The sequence below is a fragment of the Notolepis coatsorum genome (genome assembly GCF_963971535.1).
Source record: "Notolepis coatsorum genome assembly, chromosome: 11".
NCBI lineage: Eukaryota > Metazoa > Chordata > Actinopteri > Aulopiformes > Paralepididae > Notolepis > Notolepis coatsorum.
In genome coordinates this window covers 81,281,394-81,306,734 of record NC_140175.1, presented here as the reverse complement: position 1 = coordinate 81,306,734, position 25,341 = coordinate 81,281,394, and the positions used below count along the sequence as shown (strand labels likewise).

Below are 25,341 nucleotides of genomic sequence, written 5' to 3'. Positions count from 1 at the left end.
CGTCTTAAACTTATTGAAAGGAAGTTCACATTCAGTTTCGATTAGAATTGTTCGCTAGGAATTATGGGACTTGGATGTATGGACTCTACCAGACGGGGACATGGTATTTAATCGCACGATAGACTACAACTACCAAGTATATAGCGTGACCCAGATTCACCTCACACGCAAATCTTTTTTTTCCACACAGGCTATCGCAGTAAATTCATTCATTGCCGACAGATTTTTTCATAGCACCGCAACATTATGTCGCACTGTACAGCCCTGGTTGTAGGCTAATGTTTTACTATTTTTTTTAATTAATTTAGGAGTGAAATGCGAATGAAGGGTTGAAATCACTACTCGCAAGGTTGCCCCCAAATATTATTTACCACTCGCACGGGCCAAATTAAGGGGCAATTTGCGATAATCTCGTCGCAGTGTACAGCCCTGTATATACATTTATTTATTCTCACCACATATGTGACCCGACGTGACCAAACCCGACTTGTTGCTCAAATAACATTGCTCAGAAAATCTCGAAAATTTCTGGCATTTCAGAATAGGTAAAAATCGAAATATGGCTTTTTGACTGCTGTGACATTCCATATATGTTCCCTTATTTGCTAAACTTAATACACCTTGTAAATTAGTTAAATATTGTTATTTGTCCGATAGTATATGTCCCAAAAAACTACAGCACTGGGCTATGGGGGTAGCTGCTCTTAATGCTTGGGGTTAGAGCTGCCGCGATTACCGCTGTTACATCACGCCCACCGCAGAGTTAGGCTGAATACTGCATCACCGCTGTTTTTTATAATAATAATAAAGTACTCTGCTCTGTCGAGGTTCCAAGCGACCCTATTGGGTAGAAGTGGTACCAGAAAAGTCACGTGAAACACTGCAGACCACTGATTGGTCAGAAGAGAGACGCGTCACACGTTGGAGCGTCCTGCACAAAAGCCGCCATCTTTACTGCCTTGCTTAGGATTCATTTCATTCAGGATTTGTTTGCAGCAGGACCAAGTGCAATAAACAAAAAAGGATGGATTCACTGTGTATTCTGCCTCATTTATTGATGAAACAAAACCGACAGCAACCCAATTTACCACCGAGCGGAGAGTTTAGTGTCACAAAAAGATCGCTGATGTGTTAAGCTTGTTGTTGTTGTTAGCCTAATGCTAACGCTAACGTCAGCAGATAGACACGAGAGGTAACGTTAAAGCTTGTAGAATAGACACAATGAGGTAACGTTAACTTTAGCAGAATAGACACAACGAGTCTGGTTAATGTTGTTATTGATTGATTGATAAACTGTGTTAAACTCTGGCTTGCTGCAAGCCCTCGGACATAGCTATGCTCACGGAGCTTTCATGCTGTACACAAGCGGCCCCGCCTGCGTCCCCACACGGAGACAAACTGAGTAGTACCTGCAGTGGAAAAGGAACGAAGTACCAGGTACCTAAAGCGGGTCGAGTCGAGTAGGTACTATGCAGTGGAAAAGCGACAGTTTTTGCTATAAAGAGTAGAAAAAAATATATATATATATAAAAAAAAAAATGCTTTCAAACTTTTTATTAATTTTTTTGCCCGGTTATCGCGGCGGTAGGAAATATTTAGCAAATTTGTGCGGTAAGGAAAAAATCAATAACGCGGCAGCTCTACTTGGGGTGTGGTCTGGCTTGGCATTCATTCATTACAGGTACTTAGAGAGGTGTTGAAACACACACTGCTCTTATCATCATTGCAGAGAGAACGGAAAAATGCATGCACACACATTTTCTAATAACAGCATTATTAGACATGCCAATCCAACGAAAGACGTGCTGGTCGCACGAGAAAAGAAAAGAAAATATGTTGCGTCTTTTACGTGTGATTTGTTATTCTAATATGCTAATTCATCTGTATCTGGATAACCAATGAACGGATTTTGTCGAGGCAGGTAGCGTTATTTCAGGGAAATTGATATCTATAGTCTGGTATATTTTTCTTCCACGAAAAATGGAGGCTCTAATTATTATTATTCATAGACTCAAGCAATAATTATTATTACAGCCTCCATTTTTCGTGGACGAAAAATATATCAGACTATAGATATCAATTTTCCCGAAATAACGCTACCTGCCTCTGCAAAATCCGTGCATTGGTTATCCAGATACATTAATCATCATCTCAGAATAAGAGTCTTTGTACGCACTGCATATAGGGAGTTGTCCGCTGGACGAGAATTCTATCCTAGCCTACTATTACACCAACGGTCTTCATTAGATACAAAACATTGTGTATGACAAAATAAATATGGGCTGATTATAAACAGACGTAAGGTGTCCACTGCGCTCAGAACGTCCAATTCTATCAACACTTTTTTTAAGCTACGGCCAAAATGCGTGGCGACGTGTTGACCAATTTCGGAGGGGGATCCCAATGATATTATCAATAAAAACTTACTGTCAGTTCATTTCCAAGGGATAATGTTCACGCGCACAGCAAGTTTCACCAGTTCCCGGCATTTTTAACCAGTGGAGAAAGGTAAGAGAGATTTCCCTATCGTTTTCTTATATGAATTATTCAACCCACGTTAATAAAACACCTGGTGATCAACTACAGTTAGCTGTGCATTAGGATATTGTGTAGTGTTCTGATACAACGATTATTGGTGAAGCGATGTCGAGATTAATTTGGGGTGTGACAGCTGCTGCAGATTTCAGTGAACCCCACATGATAATTAGATTAGGGTTGCACGGTATAAGTATAGTACCGCGGTACTAGTGTTTGAAATGATACTATACTGCGTTTGAAAAAAAAAATGTATTTTAATTTTTTTTCTCATTTATGCATGCGAATGCCATCCTATTGGAGCACAGCGCTGCTAAGTGGTGACGTTGCGCTAGTTTACCGGAAGCAACCTTCTGAAATGAGGAACAACAAACTCTAGTTGAGACGAGAGCTAGCATCGCTCGTCCAACAAATGTTGGCACCAATCACATGACTACAGTACTGATAGGAGCTACTGTAGCACGTAACGTTAGTTATCACAACCATCGGCAATCGCAGTGAGGATCTTTATTGATTAACGTTAGCTAGCTAGCACATGTTGCTAGAGTAAACTCGGCTAACGTTAGCTTATATAGCTAGCGAACTATAATTCTAGTTAAAGCTAGCTAGCTAACGTTAATCAATAAAGATCCTCACTGCGATTGCCGATGGTTGTGATAACTAACGTTACATGCTACAGTAGCTCCTATCAGTACTGTAGTCATGTCATTGATGCCAACATTCGTTGGACGAGCTATGCTAGCTCTCGTGACTACAGTTCCTTATACGAGCATTAGAAAATGTCCACAATGCTATTCGCAAGAATAGAAAATAAATTGAAAAGCCTAATAATAAGCTATACCCTAAACTGCCGTGCTGAAAGCTAGTAAACACAGCATATCTATGGCTTAGTCACAAACGTGATTTATACAGAGACATTTGACAATTGCCCATTAATGGTTCATACATAAAGACAACGGAAATCTATTTTATTTTTGTTAAACAGCCTACAATATGACATAACCTAGTTCTAGATTATGATGGGCTATAATCAGTCTCACTCATCAAAATGTTTTCTAGGTAACTTATGGTATTTCAAACTACCGTAATTCCTCTAATAGTAACCCCGGCTTGTATTTGTTTCAACTGTAGCGGGTACCAGGCTTGTATTAGGAGGAGGCCTGTATAAGAGGGAGGCCTATATTTCAAATTTTCAAACGGATCATAATGAATAAATCAACATTTTGTGTCAGTTTGAACCCAGTAAAATGTACTGGGTTCATTTATTGAAATAGTAAACAGTGCAATTACAGGTGGTCACTGGTCATTTCAACGTTTTCAAAGTGAAATCAAGTAACTAGCTCAGTATGCAGCTCAGTATATTAGTAACCCGGCTTGTATTAGGAGGCCGGCTTATAATTGCTTAGCTCAAGAGCGCACCCGGCCATTAATAGAGACCCGGCTTGTATTTGAGACCCGGTTACTATTAGAGGAATTACGGTAATTAGGCCCTCTGCTATGACAAATGTATAATACAACCATACTTTTTCTACCCCTTGAATTCTTTTTAACTACAGAAGTCTGCTGCATTTGGCTCACAGAGTGACTCCCCCCACTCAGAAGCAACCTAACCTCCCAGCTTTTTTTGAGCCGCATATTAAGTACACAAATTAGTCCAAAAATGATAAAATGATCAACAAGGCAGTCGCAGAGTTCATCTGTATGGACCATGTTCCAATATATATACAGTTGAGAAAGCTGGGTTCAGAAACCTTGTACAGCAACTGTTTTGAGTGCAAAGAAAGTTCTCCAGCATTTTGAATGCCATTGCTTTTAATTTAATTGATTTATTCTCGTCATTGTTCATTGTTGTGTTTTAAAATAAAGAACAATAATGACATCCGAGAGTGTTTCCCTGATTTTGAGGAAAAGTATCGAAAGTATCTAAATTAATATTGGTATAGTATCGAAACTAAAATGTTGGTATCGTGACAACCCTAAATTAGATTAGATCGATACAGGAGAAGAGAGGCCGCGCCTCGACAGTCGCCACTATGCGCTCACCTCTGACTTTTAACTCATCTCGCCCCTATGCTGCACGCTCTTTAGAACGTTACAGCTTGGAATTGGAAGCAGTGTCTGTTATCCAAAGCGACAGGTATGAATAATCTGAGCTATTATTAATACAGCTCTATTCTGTACTTTATTTTAAATGATAATAAAATCTTGAAACTTGATTAATATCTTGACTATTGAGGTGTTGAGACATGTTTGTGTATTCCAGTGCTTGGGCGCATTCAAGACTCGATCCATTGACCTCTACAGAGTCATTGTCATAACAAAAGAGCCTGAGACTAGAACACGGCCAGGTGTTAATTGCCCCAGAGAGAGGGGGGCCATGGATTACAATGCATTCTGGGTAATGTTGTAGTTTTTTTTAACACTGTAAGTGTAAACTGTCAAGGCCATTTTCTCTGAATACGTTTTGTGATATCACCATGATTCATAGGAAGTACCTTGAAAAGTATCCCACCAAAATGTTCAAGTGATGGCATATTTTGAAGGTATGATTCTGTACTTTCATAATATGTTTATTTTTTTTTAAGATGCCTCAACAAGACCATACTGTCTATGGCTGGCCACATATATATCTATCCACACCCGTTTGTATTTACCTGCACATAGTCCTTTTACATATCTGTAGACTAGATACTATATCTGTACATACTCTTACTAGTTACACTGCTGTCAGTATGTTTTTGGGTCCTAAACCACATTTCATCTGCCCTTTACTGTGTATGATGTGCAAAAATGTGTTTCTTAAAAGAAAAGAGCTTAAGGCACAACACGCAAGCTACCTGAAGCCGGAAAAGGCCTCCATTTTGGTTGGTTTAGCATGTGCCAAAGCAGCGCCACCTAGCTACCCTGGCTCATCAAGTCACAAGACTGAGAACATTAGATAACATTTGCATCTTTTTGCTTCTGAAATGGACAGACAACAGGGCTCTGGTGGGGTTCCCTGCGGTGAGGCCACTACTCACCAACACGGCACATACTGAGTCATGAATATGGATGAGCAGCTATGTTATGAGAGAGCGCTAAGCCTCAAGAGACCGAAAAGGAGAGGAGGAATCAGCAGATATTAAAGCATGTGGCAGATGGGGTGGGGGCGAGAGAGCACTATGTTAGTAACGTGTAGAAGGGAAATACAGCCATGTTAGTAACATGCAGAAGGGAAATACAGCCATGTTAGTAACGTGTAGAAGGGAAATACAGCCATTGTTAGTAATGTATAGAAGGGAAATACAGCTATGTTAGTAATGTATAGAAGGGAAATACAGTCATGTTAGTAATATATAGAAGGCAAATAAAGCTATGTTGGTAATGTATAGAACGCAAATAAAGCTGTTGGTAATCTACAGAAGGAAAATACAGCTGTGTTAGTAATGTATGGAAGGAAACTACAGCTATGTTAGTAATGTATAGAAGGAAAATAAAGCTATGTTAGTAACGTGCAGAAGGTAAATACAACTACTATGATAGTAACATGCAGAAGGAAAATACAGCTACTGTATGTTAGTAATGTGCCATAGGAAAGTAAGCAGAAAAGAGTTCGACAGAAAAGCTCTGGGTGGCCTGAGTTTCATCTAGGGGTCATCAGGAAACTGTTTCAATAGAGGTGCAAAGATTGTTAACAGTAGTGACTTGTGATGTGAAAACATCTAAACTGGAGACTAGAGAAAGTAGGGAACTGCAGGTGAAAGATGATGAATCATAAAAAAGCAAAAGCAGTTTGTGAAATCCTCCCAATATTTTCCTCCCGCAAGACTATGTTCCTAGATAGTCTGAGCAAGCAGACATTCTTGCATGGCTGGCTGGAAAAGGTGCAAGGAAGAGGAAATCCTGTTGGTCCTTTGTCAGCATAACAGCCTTTTATATGACGGCCTGGCACTCCTGAGTAAGAGCCAGGGAGCAGTAGAGTCCCCTCCCTTCCCCTCCACCCTCCCTTCCCTCTATACCCTCATCAGCATGCAGCTTTTTCTTCTATTATTCATCCCGTGTTAGTGATGCTCTTATCAGGGATATTTGAGGTGAGTATCTCAAGATCTGCAAGATATTCATGCAGCTATTGTGGTGGAAAATATTATCATGTCATTATAGACAGCTTGACTGTTTCAGTGTGACCAACTAGTGTAATGTGTGTGTCTCTTTAAAACATTAACTGCCACGGAGTTTGATCATCTTATACCATTCTCTGCCAGCACTGTAAGTCTATGGAGATGTTCACCTTCTTTGCAGGGCTATAACTTTTTAAATTGTATTGCTAAATTGACATTACTATGGCCCATTCAACATCGATTATGTATCGTTCAGGATGTAGGAACGTTTTACTTTTTCATTCACACATTCATACGAAAATACAGTCTACAATATAAATATGTTTTTATCGTTTTCTGCAGTAATTCCTAGAACGTGAGATATAGGCATAAATGTATATATAGATCATCAAATGCCGTTTGTTACCGATCCACGCTATATTAAAAATGTCAACTGTACATGGTCCTAAACGTTATGACTGATCATGCGCGGGTGAACGGGGGGGGGGGGGTCGTTTATAATTCAGTGATCGTCGTTAAATGTTTTATGTAGTATGGGTGATATATAGATCAGAGCAGTTTGTATGGATAATAATAAACACTCACGCTGAAAATGACGTCAGCCTCCTCTTACCATTGGGCGATGAGACTGGAGCAAAAATATCCCAGTTATTTGATGGGGATCGAGTAGATCCATTTCCGGTTTGTATAATACTAATACACACCCAAATCATGTTGATTGAGTTATGGCAGCGATCCATATCCACGGTGTGTGGCTAGAGTCCCGCGACGATATGCGAGTGGCCGGACGGATTTAGGAGAAGCACCGATATCCAACCGGCCATTTCCGGTTTGGCAACTCGCAGATCATCCACCAGGGGGCAGTATTGAAGCGTTGCAGAGTTGTGCCGGCTCACAGCATCAGACCAGGCTGCGTAAGGGAAATATGAATACCATGGCGAAAATATGAAATATTATCTCAATAACGTTGTACGCCGTGATCTGGCAGAATTAGCATGAACTTGAAACACGTCGTACAACGTGATTGACGCAGGATGTGTTAAGAGACTCCAAGGTACCGACATCTCCCCAGCCAAAGCAAGGTTATTATTACTTCCCGTAACTGGGAACCATTTTATTTACTTTCATCATCATATCTGTTCTAATGTTACGTCTTGCAAGTGTGTATAAACTATGTTCTGCCCAGACCTCCTGGTCACTTTATAATAATAATAATAATAATGACTTGGATTTATATAGTGCTCTTCACTGACCCAGAGCGCTTCACAGAGTCCATTTTTCGTTCATACACAGTCATACCGGTGGTGGTAAGCTACAATTGCAGCCAGAGCTGCCCTGAGGCAGACTCACGGAAGCGTGGCGAATAATCAACGCCTACGGCCCCTCCGACCACCACCAACATTCATTCACATGCATTGCATACACATTCATACGAGGCAAGTAGGTTAAGTGTCTTGCCCAAGGACACAACGGCAGTGGGATGGACATGGGCTTGAGCGGGATTCGAACCACCAACCCTTGGATCATTGGACAACCCGCTCTACCCCTGAGCCACGCCGCCCCACAAGTTATGGCCAGACGCTAGTGTGTAAACATGATGTATCTGTCTGTAAACTGTCCTTTCATTGTGGCCACGGTAAAATAAACTTTTCTATTATTAATAATGAATGATTTATAAAACAGCTCATCGTTTTGTCCTTTAATATTTCCCATTACACTATCTAACCAACATGAGCTCAGCTTGCACATGAACTAGCCTGGCTTTCTTGCCATCTGTACATACAGCTGACTCAACTAGATACAGGTGTTGTTTACATCTTCAAATCATTGTATGCAGTGTAATAATTTTGTCTGGGTATCTTGGGTCTTCCATATGGTAAGTGTAATATCTACTCACCAGCCAAAGAGGAACGCTGCAGTGATGTGCACTAACTTACTTTAATATGTGCACCAACATTTACTTGCACTACTAAAAAGGTATTATTAAAAAGACATAACCAAAGTTTTACCTCAACTACACAGGCTAGGCTAGGCCTAGGCTTTTGTTCTGAATGTCTTTTCTTATTTCTGTTGTATATGAGGTTATTTATTGTGCTGTATGGATTTATGTTGATGGACCATCAACAGAATGGTTGAAATTTCCATTTGACACCAATTTAAATGTTTTGCTCATGTGATTGGACAATACATTAAAAACATGGCACTGCTGTTCCTGGAAAGGGGAAACAACAGCAGCCTCTAGTGGCAAGTTTGCATACTACAATCAATCACCCTATAAAAACACACTGGAGAAAGAGATGCCATGTGTAAAATCCCTCAGTACGTACACAATCAGACAGAAGCTGCTAACCCTACTACCCTCAGTACCTACACAATCAGACAGAAGCTACTAAACCTATTACCCTCAGTACCTACACAATCAGACAGAAGCTACTAACCCTACTACCCTGAGTACCTACTAGGGGTGGAACAGTTGACAAAATCGACGGTTCGGTTCGTATCACGGTTTTAGGTTTACGGTTTTCGGTTCGGTTTATGTTGTTTTTTATTTTAACACCAAAAATACCATACATCAACATAAGATATATAGCCTAAAAATAATCCAACTTTTCAGTTATTCTCAAGGACGTAGTCATGCAAAAACTGGAAGAATGAGGCCATTTGACATCAGGCACATTATTTTGACAGTGACGGTTAGAGCTAGGAGAGATTTTGGTACAGCAAGAGGGGAGGCATTGCTGATTTAAACATGCTTCTCATTTATTTGGTAAAAAAAAATAGTTTACCTTTAACACTTTGATTGCCATGGGTTAAATTCATGATATACCATCCCTTGCCAGCTCTATTTAACATGGAGAAGTTCCCCTTCTTTGCAGGGCTATAACTTTTTAAATTCTATTGCTAGATTGCCATTATTAGGGCCCATTCAATGTCCTATATGTATTGTTCATGGTGTAGCAACGTTAAACTTCTTCATTCACATATTCATACTAAAATATGGTCTAAAGTAGGGCTGGGCGATATGACGATATTATATAAATATCGGGTACAGTTCATTAACGATACACTTTTTAAATGTATCGTGGATATCGTGATGTTTTGCCCTCGCGTTAGAGGCCGCCGCGGCTGAGATGAGACTAACAAGCGCAGTGCTAAATGCTTTCCTCTCCCTCTCGCCTCTCCCTCTTGCAGAAAAAAAGTCAGTCACACACACACTTGCCCAAATTACATCATCTACACGCACATACACGCACGCAAGCGCACACACCTAGCCAGAGACAGAGAGGCGGTGGCTCGGTGCTAGGGATGCCCCCTGAAACCCAGGAGTAAGCTCCGACGTTAACGGTACTGCTATCGGTAAATTAGTCTATGAGCGGATTAGCTACGGAGCTAACAGAGTGTACCATCCATCTGCGACGCAACAGTGGCTGCAACAGTGGACACAGAGTAATGCTAACGTTATGTCGAGTTCATACTACACTACACGTATGAACTCGACATAACGTTAACGTTACTCCGTTTCCATGAAGTGTTTAATTAGCAGCAATCTGTTGTTGAAAATGTAACGTTAACCGGAAAACCGGAAATGGAATGCGAGGACAGGAAGCCGTCATGAAGTCGGCTTCTGGACCTTGTAGTCATATATATTGTAGTCTTTTAGTCTTATTAACTAAAAGATTTTAACAAAATAAAAAGCAGCGGCACTATTGGATAACTGAGTCATGTTTGCTATGCATTTCTTTCTTTAGGGGAGTAGGACATTTGTTTCAGTTTTAGCATGATGTTTTATAGATGGCTAGGTTAAACACAGGTTTTTGTTTTTAAGAGGGGGGGTTTGATTTGATTGAAGTTTATTTCAAGTATGCAACACAACCAACAAACATCAAGTACAGATATAGCCTTAAGCCGTTCAAATAATAAATGTATACATACATGTAAATAAATAAATAGTTACAATATGTAATCTAATCATCTAAATCTAATATATAATATAAAAATGCTAAATGCATGAGTCTTTTGTCTTTAATGTTCGCTTGCAAACTCAAATACTGTCTTGGTAAGCCTCATAATGAATTGTTTGGGGAAAAAAGGAAAAACATCGTGATGTGTATTGTGTATCGCCGAAAGGTCAGAAAATATCGTGATATCATATTTAGGACATATCGCCCAGCCCTAGTCTAAAGTATAAGTATGTTTTCATCTCTTTCTGCAGCTTTCTCCAGAACGTGATTTATAGCCCCAAATGCATTATATTGATGATCAAATACAGTTTGGAAGGAATCTGTGCGAGATAAAAAATTTCAACTGGATGGACTTCTAGGAGTTACTACACGTCATCTGATGTTGACCGGATGGGCGAGGGGGCATTTATAATTCCGTGGGCAACGTTATACCATTCATCTAATGTGGGTCATATGTTCATCATAGCAGTTTATATCGAACACGGTAATACTACACGCTAAAACTCACCCCAGTCTCCTCGGGCCGTTGGGCGATCAGCGTGGAGTAGACAGTTTTCCATTATGGGATGTCGAAATACCCGATCCATTTCCAGGTTGTATAATAGTATATACGTCCAAATCATGTTGTTTTTTCGAGTTATTTCCACCGATCGATGTTCACTGTGTGAAGACGGAGTCTCTCTAACATTAGCGAGTGCCCGGACCCCATATGGAGTGAGTCCTGCCGGTTCAAAGGTTGACATCCGGTTTCGATCTGCCGATTGGCCACCAGATGGCGGTCTTGAACCGCTAGAGGGTTGAGAGGAGATCAGCACTGTGTGTCAAGGCTGCGGAGGGGAAATATGATTTCGATCACAGATTTTTGAAATATTGATATCAAAGACGAGTTCCGGCGTCCTCTGCAACTTGAGCATGGCGGGGAATGACGAGTTCCGGCGTTTTCTGCAGTTAAAGTGTTAATAATGTTTGGCACACAAAGACCGAACTGACTGAAAAATATAGGCAACATTTGTCAAAGTATTAACACTTTGACTGCCAGGGGGCGTCTTTAGACGTCTTTGCTGGCCATGCTAAAGTTGCCGGGGGACGCTGTACGTCGTCTTTATATCAATATTTCAAAAATCTGCGATCGGATTCATTATGTCCCTCCGCTGGCCTGAGACACAAGTGTGATCTCCTCTCAATCCTCTAGCGGTTCAAGACCGCCATCTGGTGGCCGATCGGCAGATCGAAACCGGATGTCAACCTTTAACCCGGTAGGACTCACTCCATATGGGGTCCGGGCACTCGCTAATGTTAGAGAGACTCCGTCTTCACACAGTGAACATCGATCGCTGCAAATAACTCGAAAAAACAACATGATTTGGACGTATATTTTATTATACAACCTGGAAATGGACCGACTATTTCAACATCCCATAATGGAAAACTGTCTACCCCACGCTGATCGCCCAACGGCCCGCGGAGACTGGGGTGAGTTTTAGCGTGTAATATTACCGTGTTCGACACTAACTGCTATGATGAACATTTGACCCACATTAGATGATTGGTATAACGCTGCCCACGGAATTATAAACGCCCCCTCGCCCATCCGGTCAACATCAGATGACGTGTAGTAACTTCTAGAAGTACCTCTAGTTGGAATTTTTTATATCGCGCTGATTGCCATCAAACTGTATTTCATCATCAATATAATGCATTTGGGGCTATATATCACGTTCTGGAGAAAGCTGCAGAAAGAGATGAAAACATACTTATACATTAGACCATACTTTACTATGAATATGTGAATGAAAAAGTTTAACGTTGCTACACAATGAACAATACATATAGGACTTTGAATGGGCCCTAATAATGGCAATGTAGCAATAGAATTTAAAAAGTTATAGCCCTGCAAAGAAGGGGACTTTCTCCATAGACAAATAGCGCTGGCAATCTATGGTATATCATTAATTTAACCTTAGGCAACCAAAGTGTTAAAGGGGAACTATTTGACTATTTCTTTCACTATTTGGGCACTTTTACACAATTCCTGTGAGTCTATGGAACACCTCTGTAATACATATATTTTTTTTTATTCATTGTTTTGTATTTCTAATCAAGTCCTCAAAAACAGCATTTTTCTACCTCAAGATCTCGAGCTGTTTTGAGCTGATGTGGACTGGGGTGCAGGTGCAGGTGCCTGAGGAGCCACATTAACATGCAGCAGTGACTATATGACATCACATATAGGCACATTTTCAAACGACTCAGTTCAGTGAGGGTGAATATTGTGAGAGGAGAATTGGAAGAATGCACCAATATGAGAATTAGAGACATAGATCATATTAATATAAGTTCACATAGCTAGGAAACAATGCTAAACACTCAAAAAGGCCATTTATAAGATAGTTCCCCTTTAACTTAGTGCAAACAAACAATAATTAAACCTTTTCATGTTTGTGGCCACATTATAGACAAAGGCCAACATAAAGTATGCATAATGCTCAACCAGCACTAGACTTTATCAAAAAGTAAAAGTCACAGAAAAGATTAGGGTTTTAAATAAGGACGTTTATGGGGTTACTTGTAGAGATGCACCGATCCGACTTTTTCAGTCCCGATACCGATACCTGGGTTTACCTGGGATACCTACTACCCTCAGTACCTACACCATTAGACAGAAGCTACTAAACCTACTACCCTGGGGCGACAGTGGCTCAGGAGGTAGAGCAGTCGTCTGGCAATTCAAAGGTTCCCGGTTCGATTCCCGCTCCTCCCGGGCAGCGTGTCGATGTGTCCTTGAGCAAGACACTTAACCCCTAATTGCTCCCGATGAGCAGGTTGGCACCTTGCATGGTTGCCTCCGCCGTCGGTGTGTGAATGTGTCAGTGAATGGGTAAAATGTGAGTAACAAATTGTAAAGCGCTTTGGATAAAAGCGCCATATAAAAAAGCAGCCATTTACCATTTAACCTCAGTACCCACTACCTACACAATCAGACAGAAGCTACTAACCCTACTACCCTCAGTACCTACCTACACAATCAGACAGAAGCTACTAACCCTACTACCCTCAGTACCTACTAGGGGTGGGACGATACATCGATCCAGATCGATATATCGATCTATTATCAATAAACAAATAGGATCGATGCAACGTAAAAAGATCGATTCATATTGCGATACTCTTATTTTGAAAATCCCGCGAGTCATATCCGCCGGCGCCCAGTAGTGTGGAACTCCGTGTAGACATTACAGCAGATCAGAGTCTATTTTGCGACCCGATTTAAGTCTGTGCAGTTTTTTCCCCGCAACGGGTCAAATGCAACATGATTTGCATTGTCGCCATTCCTTTATGCCCACGTTGCGTGGGCAGATCTAAATTAACTTAAGCTAAGCAGCTAACCGTGAGAGAGAACAGGAGAGGGGAGAGGGGACTTGGGAAGGAGGAGGGGTGGGGGCATTCTACCTTTCTGTGGGGGACTGGGGGAGGGGCATTCTGTGTGTGTGTGTGCGTTACTGAGGATGGACAGATAATGTTGATATTTAAACATGAACACATAATAAATGTATTCATGATCATCATGCAACATAAAACAATTGTAGGAACAATTTGGGAGGGGAAGGGGTTTTAGCTTGCGTGTTGTGAGTTCCAAAACATTTTACTTAAAGTTTAAAGCGCAATATATAAAAACGTGGCACTTTACAGTGAACAGGAGGTCTATTTGTATTAAAAACAATAGATTGTTTTTCATTTAAATGTCTGGAAGAGCTCAAAAATAAAAATATCAATTGATATTTCCGTAGCCTTTTTTTAGTTGATCTAAATGTGACTGATTGTGTTAAATGGGCACATAATATCGCCTCATATCGATCGCAGGCACCTGAATCGAATCGTATAATATCGTGGCATACTTTGTGATATCGGCAAATATCGTATCGTTGTCCAAAGAATCGATATCGTATCGTATCGTGATGAAACTGGTGATTCCCACCTCTAGTACCTACACAATCAGACAGAAGCTACTAACCCCACTACCCTCAGTATTTTGTGCAGACTCGCTGGTTTGAAACTCACCCATGGTGACATAGGGCAGCTTGTCAGTGGACCCATGGGGGTAGATGCTGTAGAGGTGAGGTCCATTGCAGTCCACTCCACCCAACACTAGGGCGGCACCGATGTAGCCCTGGTACCTAAACAACCCCACATTCAACAAGTATTATTATATGTATAGTATATTATATGTATAGCATATTATTATATGTATAGTAGCCCATCTGGTGGACGCTTTTACTCTTAACGTTCCAAATTGTAGACTCTTTCAATATGGGTGGCTTTAGAGAATCAATCAACCACTAAAAGGGTTAATAATTCACATGCGTTGTTCCTGTGCCTGGCGACAGTTAAAAGTCAGTATTTGTGAACACTTTCTCCTGAAGAAATCAGAGAGAACACTCCAATCAGAGATGTAACTAGACTATACACTACCGTTCAAAAGTTTGGAGTCACTTCGAAATGTCCTTATTCTTTTAAGAAAAGCACTGTTTTTTTTTCAATGAAGATAACATTAAATTAATCTGAAATACACTATACATTGTTAATGTGGTAAATGACTTCTAGCTGCAAACGTCTGGTTTTTAATGGAATATGTAGGTGTATAGAGGCCCATTTCCAGCAACCATCACTCCAGTGTTCTAATGGTACACTGCGTTTGCTAATGGCGTTAGAAAGCTAATGGATGATTCGAAAAACCTTGTGCAATTACATTAGCACAGCTGAAAACCCGGTTTGCTGGTTAGAGAAGCTATAAAACTGGCCTTCCTTTGAGCTAGTTGAGTATCTGGAGCATCCCATTTGTGGGTTTGATTATACTCTCAAAATGGGCAGAAAAAGAAAACTTTCATATGAAACTCGACAGTCTATTCTTGTTCTTAGAAAATAAGGCTATTCCATGTGAGAAATTGCCAAGAAACTGAACATTTCACAACAGTGTGTACTACTCCCTTCAGAGAACAGCACAAACGGGCTCTAATCAGAGTAGAAAGAGAAGTGGCAGGCCCCAGTGCACAACTGAGCAAGAAGACAAGTACATTAGAGTTTCTAGTTTGAGAAATAGACGCCTCACAGGTCCTGAACTGTCAGCTTCATTAAATGGTACCCGCAAAACGGCAGTTTCAACGTCTACAGTGAAGAGGCGACTCTGGGATGCTGGCCTTCTAGGCAGAGTGGCAAAGAAAAAGCCATATCGGAGACTGGCCAATAAAAGGAAAAGATTAATATGGGCAAAAGAACATAGACATTGGACAGAGGAAGATTGGAAAAAAGTGTTATGTACAGTGTTCATTTTGGCAGCCATTTTAGTTTTAGTCTTAGTCATGTGTCAAATGCTCCTTTTTCGTTTATCATATTTAGTAATCTTCATTTATTTTTCGTTTATACAGTTTGTCAACAACAGGTCTGAGCATTTTAATCTTCGTTTAGTCTCGATTTAGCCTTAACATTTTTTAAATTATTATTATTATTCTTAATTTTTTTGTCTCGCCACTCAGTTACAGCCTCATAAGTTGGTGTGAGTTTTTTCTAAACAAAAAAAGCTAGCGTTAGTACTAGCTGGTTAGACTTATTGATTGAAAACCTTTATTTATTTTAATCCAAGGGGAGATTCAGGTGTACATCACAGCATCAACACAGCCATCTAAAAACAGTTAATACATAACATACAATTATTTAGTACTTTGTTAAAAACAAAGTGTGTGAAGTTTGTCAGGGTCCTGGTTATTTTGACATGATTAAAATCCCCGTTGATGAGTATGAATGCGTTGGGATGTGTTGTCTGTATCCCAGGCTAGCAATTAGGCTTGGGCGGTATTACGGTATACCAGGGTATTTAGAAATACCGTCAAAATCACAGATGCGTTTCAGTTTCTATTACACTGAAACGGAGTTGACAGGGACGGCATTGGTTGTAGTGCACACACAGCACGCGCCAGCAGAGGGCGAGACCAGTCCTCACTGTAGTGGAGCGAGCACACGCAGAGCTGGTTGTCTACACACAGGAGGACGCAATCGATAGGGGAAAACCCGCTTCAGTGGTGGAAATTAAATGACACGCTTACCGTTGCTGGTGCTGCGGGCTAACTGGCTAGTGGCTACCGTTCTGAGAGCTAACGTTAGCAGTACTAGGATGCTGCGGGCGAACTGCTACCTTTCTGAGAGCTAACGTTAGCAGTACTAGGATGCTGCAGGCTAACTGCTACCGTTCTGAGAGCTAACGTTAGCAGTACTAGGATGCTGCGGGCTAACTGCTACCGTTCTGAGAGCTAATGTTAGCAGTACTAGGATGCTGCAGGCTAACTGCTACCGTTCTGAGAGCTAACGTTACTAGCACTAGGATGCTGTGGGCGAACTGCTACCGTTCTGAGAGCTAACGTTAGCAGTACTAGGATGCTGCGGGCTAACTGCTACCGTTCTGAGAGCTAACGTTACTAGCACTAGGATGCTGCGGGCGAACTGCTACTGTTCTGAGAGCTAACGTTAGCAGTACTAGGATGCTGCGGGGCTAACTGCTACCGTTCTGAGAGCTAACGTTACTAGCACTAGGATGCTGCGGGCTAACTGGCCATCGTTCATACCGTCATATACCGTATACCGGGGTATTATGTCAGCAAGGTATAACGGTATGAAAAAAATGATACCGCCCAAGCCTACTAGCAATGGTAGAATGGATGACGTCACACGCTTGGTGGAATGTAAACAAGCTCGGCGCGAGTTAGAACGCTACAGCAGCTGTATGTGATACCGACGTTCAATAAAGTAACCAACTGAAACTTACACCACTTCTGGATTTAACTAAAATAACCACCCCGCCACCTTTCCACGACGCTGGCTTTGTTTCTGTCGGCTCGCATGATCGCATCATGGTGAAGCCATGCAGTTCCACTGCACTGACCGCAGTCTGGGATATTTCCATGCAAGCTGGACTCTGTATTCCACTTGGATTTTTACCAGGGTCGAAAGTTCATCTGTCTTGTTGATCAGTGATCTTACATTTCTCATGACGACGAAATAGGGTTAGGGACAGGCGTCACGCGATTGGTGCACATGTCACATGACCAGAAACGTCAGTGGCCAATCAGGCCGCGCAAACCGAACGCGGAAGTGTAACCCCATTCACGTGGCCCCTACACACGGAACGCTGTGTTGGGGGATAGGGTTCCGCACGGACAATTATGTTTGATACTTTTCTGTCTGCAAACGAGCTACTGTTAGCTAGCAAGTAAACAGTCTTGACAATAAAGCAAAATTGTATTTTGCAAACTACATTTTGTGTCGTCAGTTGTGGTCTCAACGATATTTAATTAACTATTTAGTCACGTTAGTGTCACATGGTCTACATTAACGTGACGTCACGTCGTCATGAAAGAAGAACATTTGTGAGACGCAGAACAAGTGAAAAGATGCTGGAAGAGTGCCTGACACCATCTGTCAAGCATGGTGGAGGTAATGTGATGGTCTGGAGCTGCTTTGGTGCTGGTAAAGTGGTAGATTTGTACAAGATAAAAGGGATTTTGAATAAGGAAGGCTATCACTCAATTTTGCATCATGCCATACCCTGTGGACAGTGCTTAGTTGGAGCCAATTTCCTCCTACAACAGGACAAATGACCCAAAGCACACCTCCAAATTATACAAGAACTATTTAGGGAAGAAGCAGGCAGCTGGTATTCTGTCTGTAATGGAGTGACCAGCGCAGTCACCAGATCTCAACCCCATTGAGCTGTTGTGGGAGCAGCTTGACCGTATGGTACGCAAGAAGGCACTTCAAGCCAATCCAACTTGTGGGAGGTGCTTCAGGAAGTGTGGGGTGAAATTTCTTCAGATTCCCTCAACAAATTAACAGCTAGAATGCCAAAGGTCTGCATTGCTGTAATTGCTGCAAAGGGAGCATTCTTTAACGAAAGCAAAGTTTGAAGGACAAAATTATTATTTCAAAATAAAAATCATTATTTCTAACCTCGTCAATGTCTTGACTATATTTTCTATTCATTTTGCAACTCATTTGATCAATAAAAGTGTGAGTTTTCATGCAAAACACAAAATTGTCTGGGTGACCCCAAACTGTTGAACGGTAGTGTACAATCTGGGGCTGCGCTCCACGGTCAATGAATGGGGCTCTGAATTTATGAGGCCATAGCATGTTTGTGTGAGCTTACACCAAAAATGTAAGCCAATATATACAGATATGAGGCATTTTCTTTCGAATGTTACCAATGGTTACAGGCAGCCATGTTGGACTAAGACGGGGGGCCTCACCTGAACAGCATTTGCTTGAGCATGCGGTTGGCGGTGGCCACGTGCGGCAGCCGGCCTGTGGAGAGGGAGTGCAGCTCCAGGTTGGACGAGATGATCTGAGTCGTCACCTCCGTATCTGCTGCTGTACCTGCTCCACAGCAACTGGACAGCAACACAACAAACACAGGTCTTAAGCCTGTGATACACCAGTCACCAGGCAACTGGACAACAACACAACAAACACAGGTCTTAAGGCTGTGATACACCAGGCAACTGGACAGCAACACAACACACACAGGTCTTAATGCTGTGATATACCAGGCAACTAGACAGCAACACAACAAACGCATAGCTCAGGGTTTCCGTTAGAAAAAATTGTTGTCGGTCTCCGTGACCTGCAAGATTTCAATCTACCGGACAAATGAGATTAATTCCGGTCATAGTTTAGAATAAAGAATGTCATCCTCAAGGCATGTAGATTTATAATATTATTACTTAAAACTAGGCTACTTTTGCGTATACAGTCATTAATTAATATATTCCAAATAAAATAAGTCCCTCGATACTCCGTGCTGCTGCTGACTTGAACTAAAATAGACCGCGTATGTGGGCAGTCGGTCCGACACTAAACAGTAGTCTGTTATAATCACATTTTTATGAGCTAACGAATTCCGTTATATTGGACATTTGTATTAATTATATCAAGCGAAGAACTGAGAAAGCAGAGAGGCGGCAACATTATCGTGGTTTGCGTGACGACTCTCTCCACCTCGCAACAACTTATTTGCAAAGAGTATGGCGCTGCAGAGAAGCTCATTCAGCTGTTATTGGCTCTTTTCTGGGAACCGCACAACAGCGCCCCCCACCCAACATTGGCTGAAAATGGCCGAATTGGAGTACTGATGGAATACTGCATTGTGCCGTTGCCTCTCTGGCTCTGCAGCTTCACATGCACTCGCACACCCAGCACTAAGCTCTCGCTGACAACGTCGTTGTCATTATTAGAAGCAACGAGGAAACAAATGTAATGATCGTTTCGTTCATCGCATAGGCTATTTAATTTTAGCCTATTTTAATACAATTCAAATAATCAAATTGTGCTTAGACTCAGGGAATTATTTCCACCGGACATTAAGACCGGAGATATTAAATAAGTCGGACTTCAACAGATTTTGCCGGTCAAAAACCGGTAATTACCGGCTAACGGAAACGCTGGCATAGCTTGAGGATGTGATACACCAGGCAACTAGACAGCAAGTCAGCAACACAACAAACACATAGCTTGAGGATGTCTGCAGCCGAGCACACACACACTCATGCTGCACACGCTCACACTTATGGTCACTTTACAAAAGGAAAGGTCACTTTAAGAATAGTATAGTATAACTTGAGATTGTATAATATAGCAGTGTACATAAAGACCCAGTGCCTCATCCGTAGCTAACAGTGTATTGCACTACCACAGGACCTAGCATGTCCTACCATGCTCTGTAAAAACTCATGTACATATACCGATATGCCCTACTTTGATTACTTGTATTATTGCACAATGTCGTTCTATTGGATTCTTATATTATTATTATTGTATTATGCACAATCATTGCGGGCAAGACCCCCCGCATTTCATTGTATACTTGTATGCCGTGACAAATAAAACTCTTGACTTGATACACCAGGCAACTAGACAGCAACAACAAACACATGTCATAAGGATGTGAAGGGACTTACAACAACAAGTTAATATCAGTCTTTGAGGTCCCCTAAACATGTCTGAACTGAAGTTTCTTAGGCTCTCCATTTCAGTCCTGTTCTCAATGAGCAGTTTTTGTGCCTGTACTGAGCAAGCTGCTTTATCGTACAAATAGCAGTGGCGCGCGAGCCTGTACTGTCAATCAAATTGCAGATGCAATATGACTCCAGATCCAGCAATAGCATAGCAATCTTGTTGTTAAAAATGTTGTCAAGATATTTTAGGCAGAAAAGAGATTTATGCGGGAGCCTCCATCTTGTACATGAACATTTTATCAAGATATCTTCACACGCACGTTATTAACTATGGCGATTGTGGCTGCTGAGGGAGGGTTCTTGTTACACCTGAACTGCAGAAAAGGCACAATGCACATATTTCACATTTTCTCAGTTTTAGGACAACCCCCCATGGTGCAAAAACAATGCAAAACACAGGAAAAGCCAAGGCCATTTTCACAATAGGTCCCATTTAAGCACAAGAGTCTCATTTGTACTTACTAGATGTTGGGGGCAATGTAGTGGATCTTGGAGCAGTTCTTGTCTGCCACTATCATGCCTTCTGTAGCCCTGGTGTCAGCTCCCAGAACTATGCCATCCTTCACAGAGGAAAAACAAATACAGATGAGGAGAGATGGAACTAGCTAGCTAGATAACCCCAGAGAGCACAGCAATACACTGGCTTCTTAAAGAAACAATACAGTTCCAAGACATTGCATCGGTCTGAGAGAAGAATCAAGCATAGGAAATACACAAGGACTGTTGTATTCTATTGTGGAAGGTTAAAAGGTTTGTTTGAATGTTGTGTTGTGGATTCAAATCTTGTTTGTTCACTGGATACCGTGAAGCTGCCCGGCTTGCAAGGAGCACGGCCAGAACCTCGACTACATGTCTTGGTAAGTAAGCTAATAGCTGTGCATCCGTTACACCACTGGCAAGTATTTCATACCACTTTCACTTTGTGTAAAAATAATAAATAACCTAGAACTATCCCTTTAAGAATTACCAAGTTCAAAGGCCTGTTCCGTGGTTGCACTACTGACTTTGTTTACATTGTTACAGTGAGTTCTTGGGTTGAGATCTTTATCTAGAAATATCCATCAGGCTCAGGATTATTAGTATATCCCGAAATATCTTAGCGTCTAGGTGACAAAGAGGTTCAACAACGTACCTTGAATACAACACCAACGATGGTGGTACCCGTCTTGCGGGCAGCAGGCAGGCTGCATCCTACTTTGGCGACGTCAGCTTCCAAAGCTGCATTTCTGAAAATAAATTAATAAAAATGTATTATAAAAATCAGTGTCATTGGGGGGGGGGGGGGGGGGGGGGGAGGCATTTCTGAACAAAAGCCTGGTTGACAATTAAAATCCTGAATTGTTGTTAAAAACTAAAAACTCTTTGATAATAGCCCGATTACTAGTCGATATAATCATTATACAATTTTCATAATAAACTATTTAAAGGAAACGTATTTTGTATATTTTACAACTTCATAGACTTCCTTGAATCTGTGGAACATGTTTGGCTAGTGTAAATCTACTTTATTTTAACGTCCTCTTTCTTCCTTTTTATTTAGCATACTGTTTGTGGGTGTAACAAACACCACATTTTAAATTCATAATGTTCTTGCCCCAAGAGTAAAAAACAAACATGGTATGACATGTTGTTTATCATAACAAACAACAAGTGTATCATATGAAATTAATTGCTGCATCATCAGACCAGAGATGATCTTACCAGAGACGACTAAAGTTACAGCATACGACTCTTTTTGCAGTCATTTTCTGAGACGTCGAAATTAACGTGAGTTAGCAATAGCAACAGCTACGTAACAGTAACGTGCAAACTGATGTTAAATGACGAAATTGCTATCTTTAACGTTATTTGATCTCGCGGAAGGTCTGCGATATTTTACATGTTTGAATTAGGTAACAAATAAATCCTATAGATTTGCACAACAGTCAAAGTGATGCTAACGTTACTCTGCTAACTAATAACGCCTGAGTCATTCGACCAGGCCACGGTGTGTGGCTGCGACAGTCCGGTAACGTTATCATCATATTTTAGACGTGTAGAAAAGACACTGTTACCTCATTTCGGCATAGAACGTTTAGTTAGTGTGTAGACATATTACATTTGTCTTTCAATCTCCCTGAAATGCTTACCTTGTGCAATTCTCGAAACTGAAACCTCCGACTGGCGCCTGGCGCACTGTCAACGTCGCCATTTTCTTCAAATTTTATTTCCGGCAAGTATTTCTCGCGCGAGTCAAAACATTTACGGAATCGGAAGTCCCGCCTATTGTTGCCATTGGTTACTAATACAACGTCAAGGACCATACCAGTCTTTTGACATGTGGGTTCCAAGTGATTCTTGCCTTGATAGAAAAATCACGGAGCTGTTATTTTTTAATATATATATTTTTTACCGTTATTGAAAAATATGGTAGTTTCGACTGATTCACCAGTGCCATTGGCTTCCAGCATATCTGAAAATAAAATTGTACATGTAACATATTTTCAGAAAGGTTTTGTGATACAATAGTTCTTACACTTTATACTTGTATCACTGACTGTGCATATTGGTATTACAACTCTATACATCTGATTAGCACTACACACAGTACTACTCATTTATATATTTGTATACCCAGTTTAATCACCCCTACGTTGTATATTACTATGTAATGTATATTACTATTGCACTTTACTGTTACATTTGCACTCTGGTTGGATGCCAAACTTATTTCTGTTGTACTGTACTTGTGTGCTGTATAATGACAATACATTTTAATCTAATTTAATCTGTCGCCAAGGGTTTGATAAATCTCTTTTCAGCCACCCTCTGGTGAAACGCTTTCTGCAGGGCTAAGACGCCTCAAACCAGTAAAGCTTGTGTTGACTCAGCCCATTCTTGCTTAAATGTAAATAAAGTAATTGACCACAGGAAAAAAGGTTTATAATGTACATTATGTTATAGCCATAAGTAATATTTTACATATTGTATCGTATTGTACAATGTGTACAATTTATAGAAAATGTATGAGCTCGTCTGCTGGGGATTGAACCTGGGGCACTACAGTACATTGGTAGGCAAGTGATTTTTACCTCAACACTACCCAGACACACTTTTCACCCCAACAGCCTCTCCCAAACGCCTGTAACTGTTCCGCAACAGTAAGTTACTTCCGGGGTAGGCCTGATTGGCCCCGACAGGCACGTGACGCGGCAAACTCAGGACGCGCAACGAAGCTGCTGAGAGCTGTCGCGCGGAAATAGGCTGTCTATTGCCATTCTCTAACACAAACTCTAACTTTAACCAGCTCCTTAACAGCGCCTAAACTTAACCCTTCTAACCTTAAGCAACTCCGAAACAATGCCTAACCTTAACCAACTCCGAAACAATGCCTAAACTTAACCGGCGAAATGAAACGGCGAAAGAATGCGAATGCACGTTAAAAAAAATAAAAATAAAAATAAATTGAAGGGAATCGAACTCGCCAGCAACGAGCCGTAGGATCCACAGCCATGCAGTCTTGCCAATTGAGCTATTTCTGGATACTGAATTAGGGGGCGGTTACTGGCATATAATGAGCTCCGCTCTGCCGCTACGCTCCGCGGCAGAGAAAGTTGCGCGTCACGTGCCTGTCGGGGCCAATCAGGCCTACCCCGGAAGTAACTTACTGTTGCGGATAAGCTATAAGCCTCCCAAACCATAACCACAACTCTAACCCTAACCGTAAGTGCCACACTGGTACTTTAAAATAACTATAACCGTTAAGCAGGCCTTAAACCTAACCCTTATTAGAATCGAATTTTATACCTTAACCATGACCATTAAGCACATAGAAAATAATGTTAACTCTAACAAGGACATTTACTTGGTTCTTAGATTCCCAACACAGTAACAGCAGGACAACAGATGAAGGTATAACAGAGGTAAATCTTTATTTGGAAAATGTATTAACAAGTGAAAACACTGTGAGGACGAGGGAACAAGAACTCTCATAATTTAGGGCTGCTTGATGATGGCTTGAATGCAGTGCAGCTGTTTTTCGACTACCTGGGGAGGCTGTGCAGGCAGCTGAACCCCCACTCACCACATTGCAGGCCGGGCCTCGTCCATCAAGCTGAACCCCCCACTGTCCGACCCTGGGGGCAGTGGAAAAGAAGGGCAGCTCAGTGACCCCGACCTCCATGAACTCATCCAGTGGAAGATCACAGGTGAGCACACCCAAGCTGGGGCCCTCTCTCCCACGCAGGTTGCTGGCCCAATGGAACCACTCGGAGCTGAAGGAGGGGGTGCTGACTAGGCTTGTTCTGCCCCCCATGAACACAAGCCGTATTGCATCCACCCAGTGGTTCCCATGAGTCGGACCCACAAGCTGTGGCTGGAATACCATCGTGCTTTTGGACATGGGAGTAGAGAGTGGACATTGACCATACTACTTCCATATGCTTCTGATCGGGGATGGGAGCCAACTCTAGGCTATGGACGTCCCAATGCCCTCTGTGTGGTCAGTAAAGCCAGGCCTCAAGGTAACTGCTCCCCTACACCCTATACAGAGTAACTAGTACCCTTTTGAAATAGTGTCCATGGACTTCCTATCACTAGGGTGACCAGCCAGCATACAAATGGCATAGTAAACACTTTTCTTTTCTTCCCTTATTTTTCTTTGTTATCCTTCCCCAGCCTTAGCTGTCTCCCCACGTCCGCCTCTTTCCC

At 41.5% G+C, this 25,341-nt stretch overlaps 1 protein-coding gene across 1 annotated transcript in view; it reads right to left on the bottom strand.

Moving 5' to 3' along the window:
- The window catches only part of psmb7 (proteasome 20S subunit beta 7), a 44,479-nt gene extending 21,595 nt beyond the window's left edge, over positions 1-22,884 (bottom strand). Inside the window, exons 1-5 of the mRNA XM_084324605.1 lie at positions 22,782-22,884; positions 21,785-21,878; positions 21,115-21,212; positions 18,889-19,029; positions 14,654-14,769 (exon numbers count right to left, since the gene is read on the bottom strand). Coding sequence (XP_084180731.1) covers positions 14,654-14,769; positions 18,889-19,029; positions 21,115-21,212; positions 21,785-21,878; positions 22,782-22,843 — 511 coding nt within the window. The 5' untranslated portion in view covers positions 22,844-22,884. The remainder of the gene's footprint in view (positions 1-14,653; positions 14,770-18,888; positions 19,030-21,114; positions 21,213-21,784; positions 21,879-22,781) is intronic.
- Positions 22,885-25,341: the final 2,457 nt, after the last annotated feature.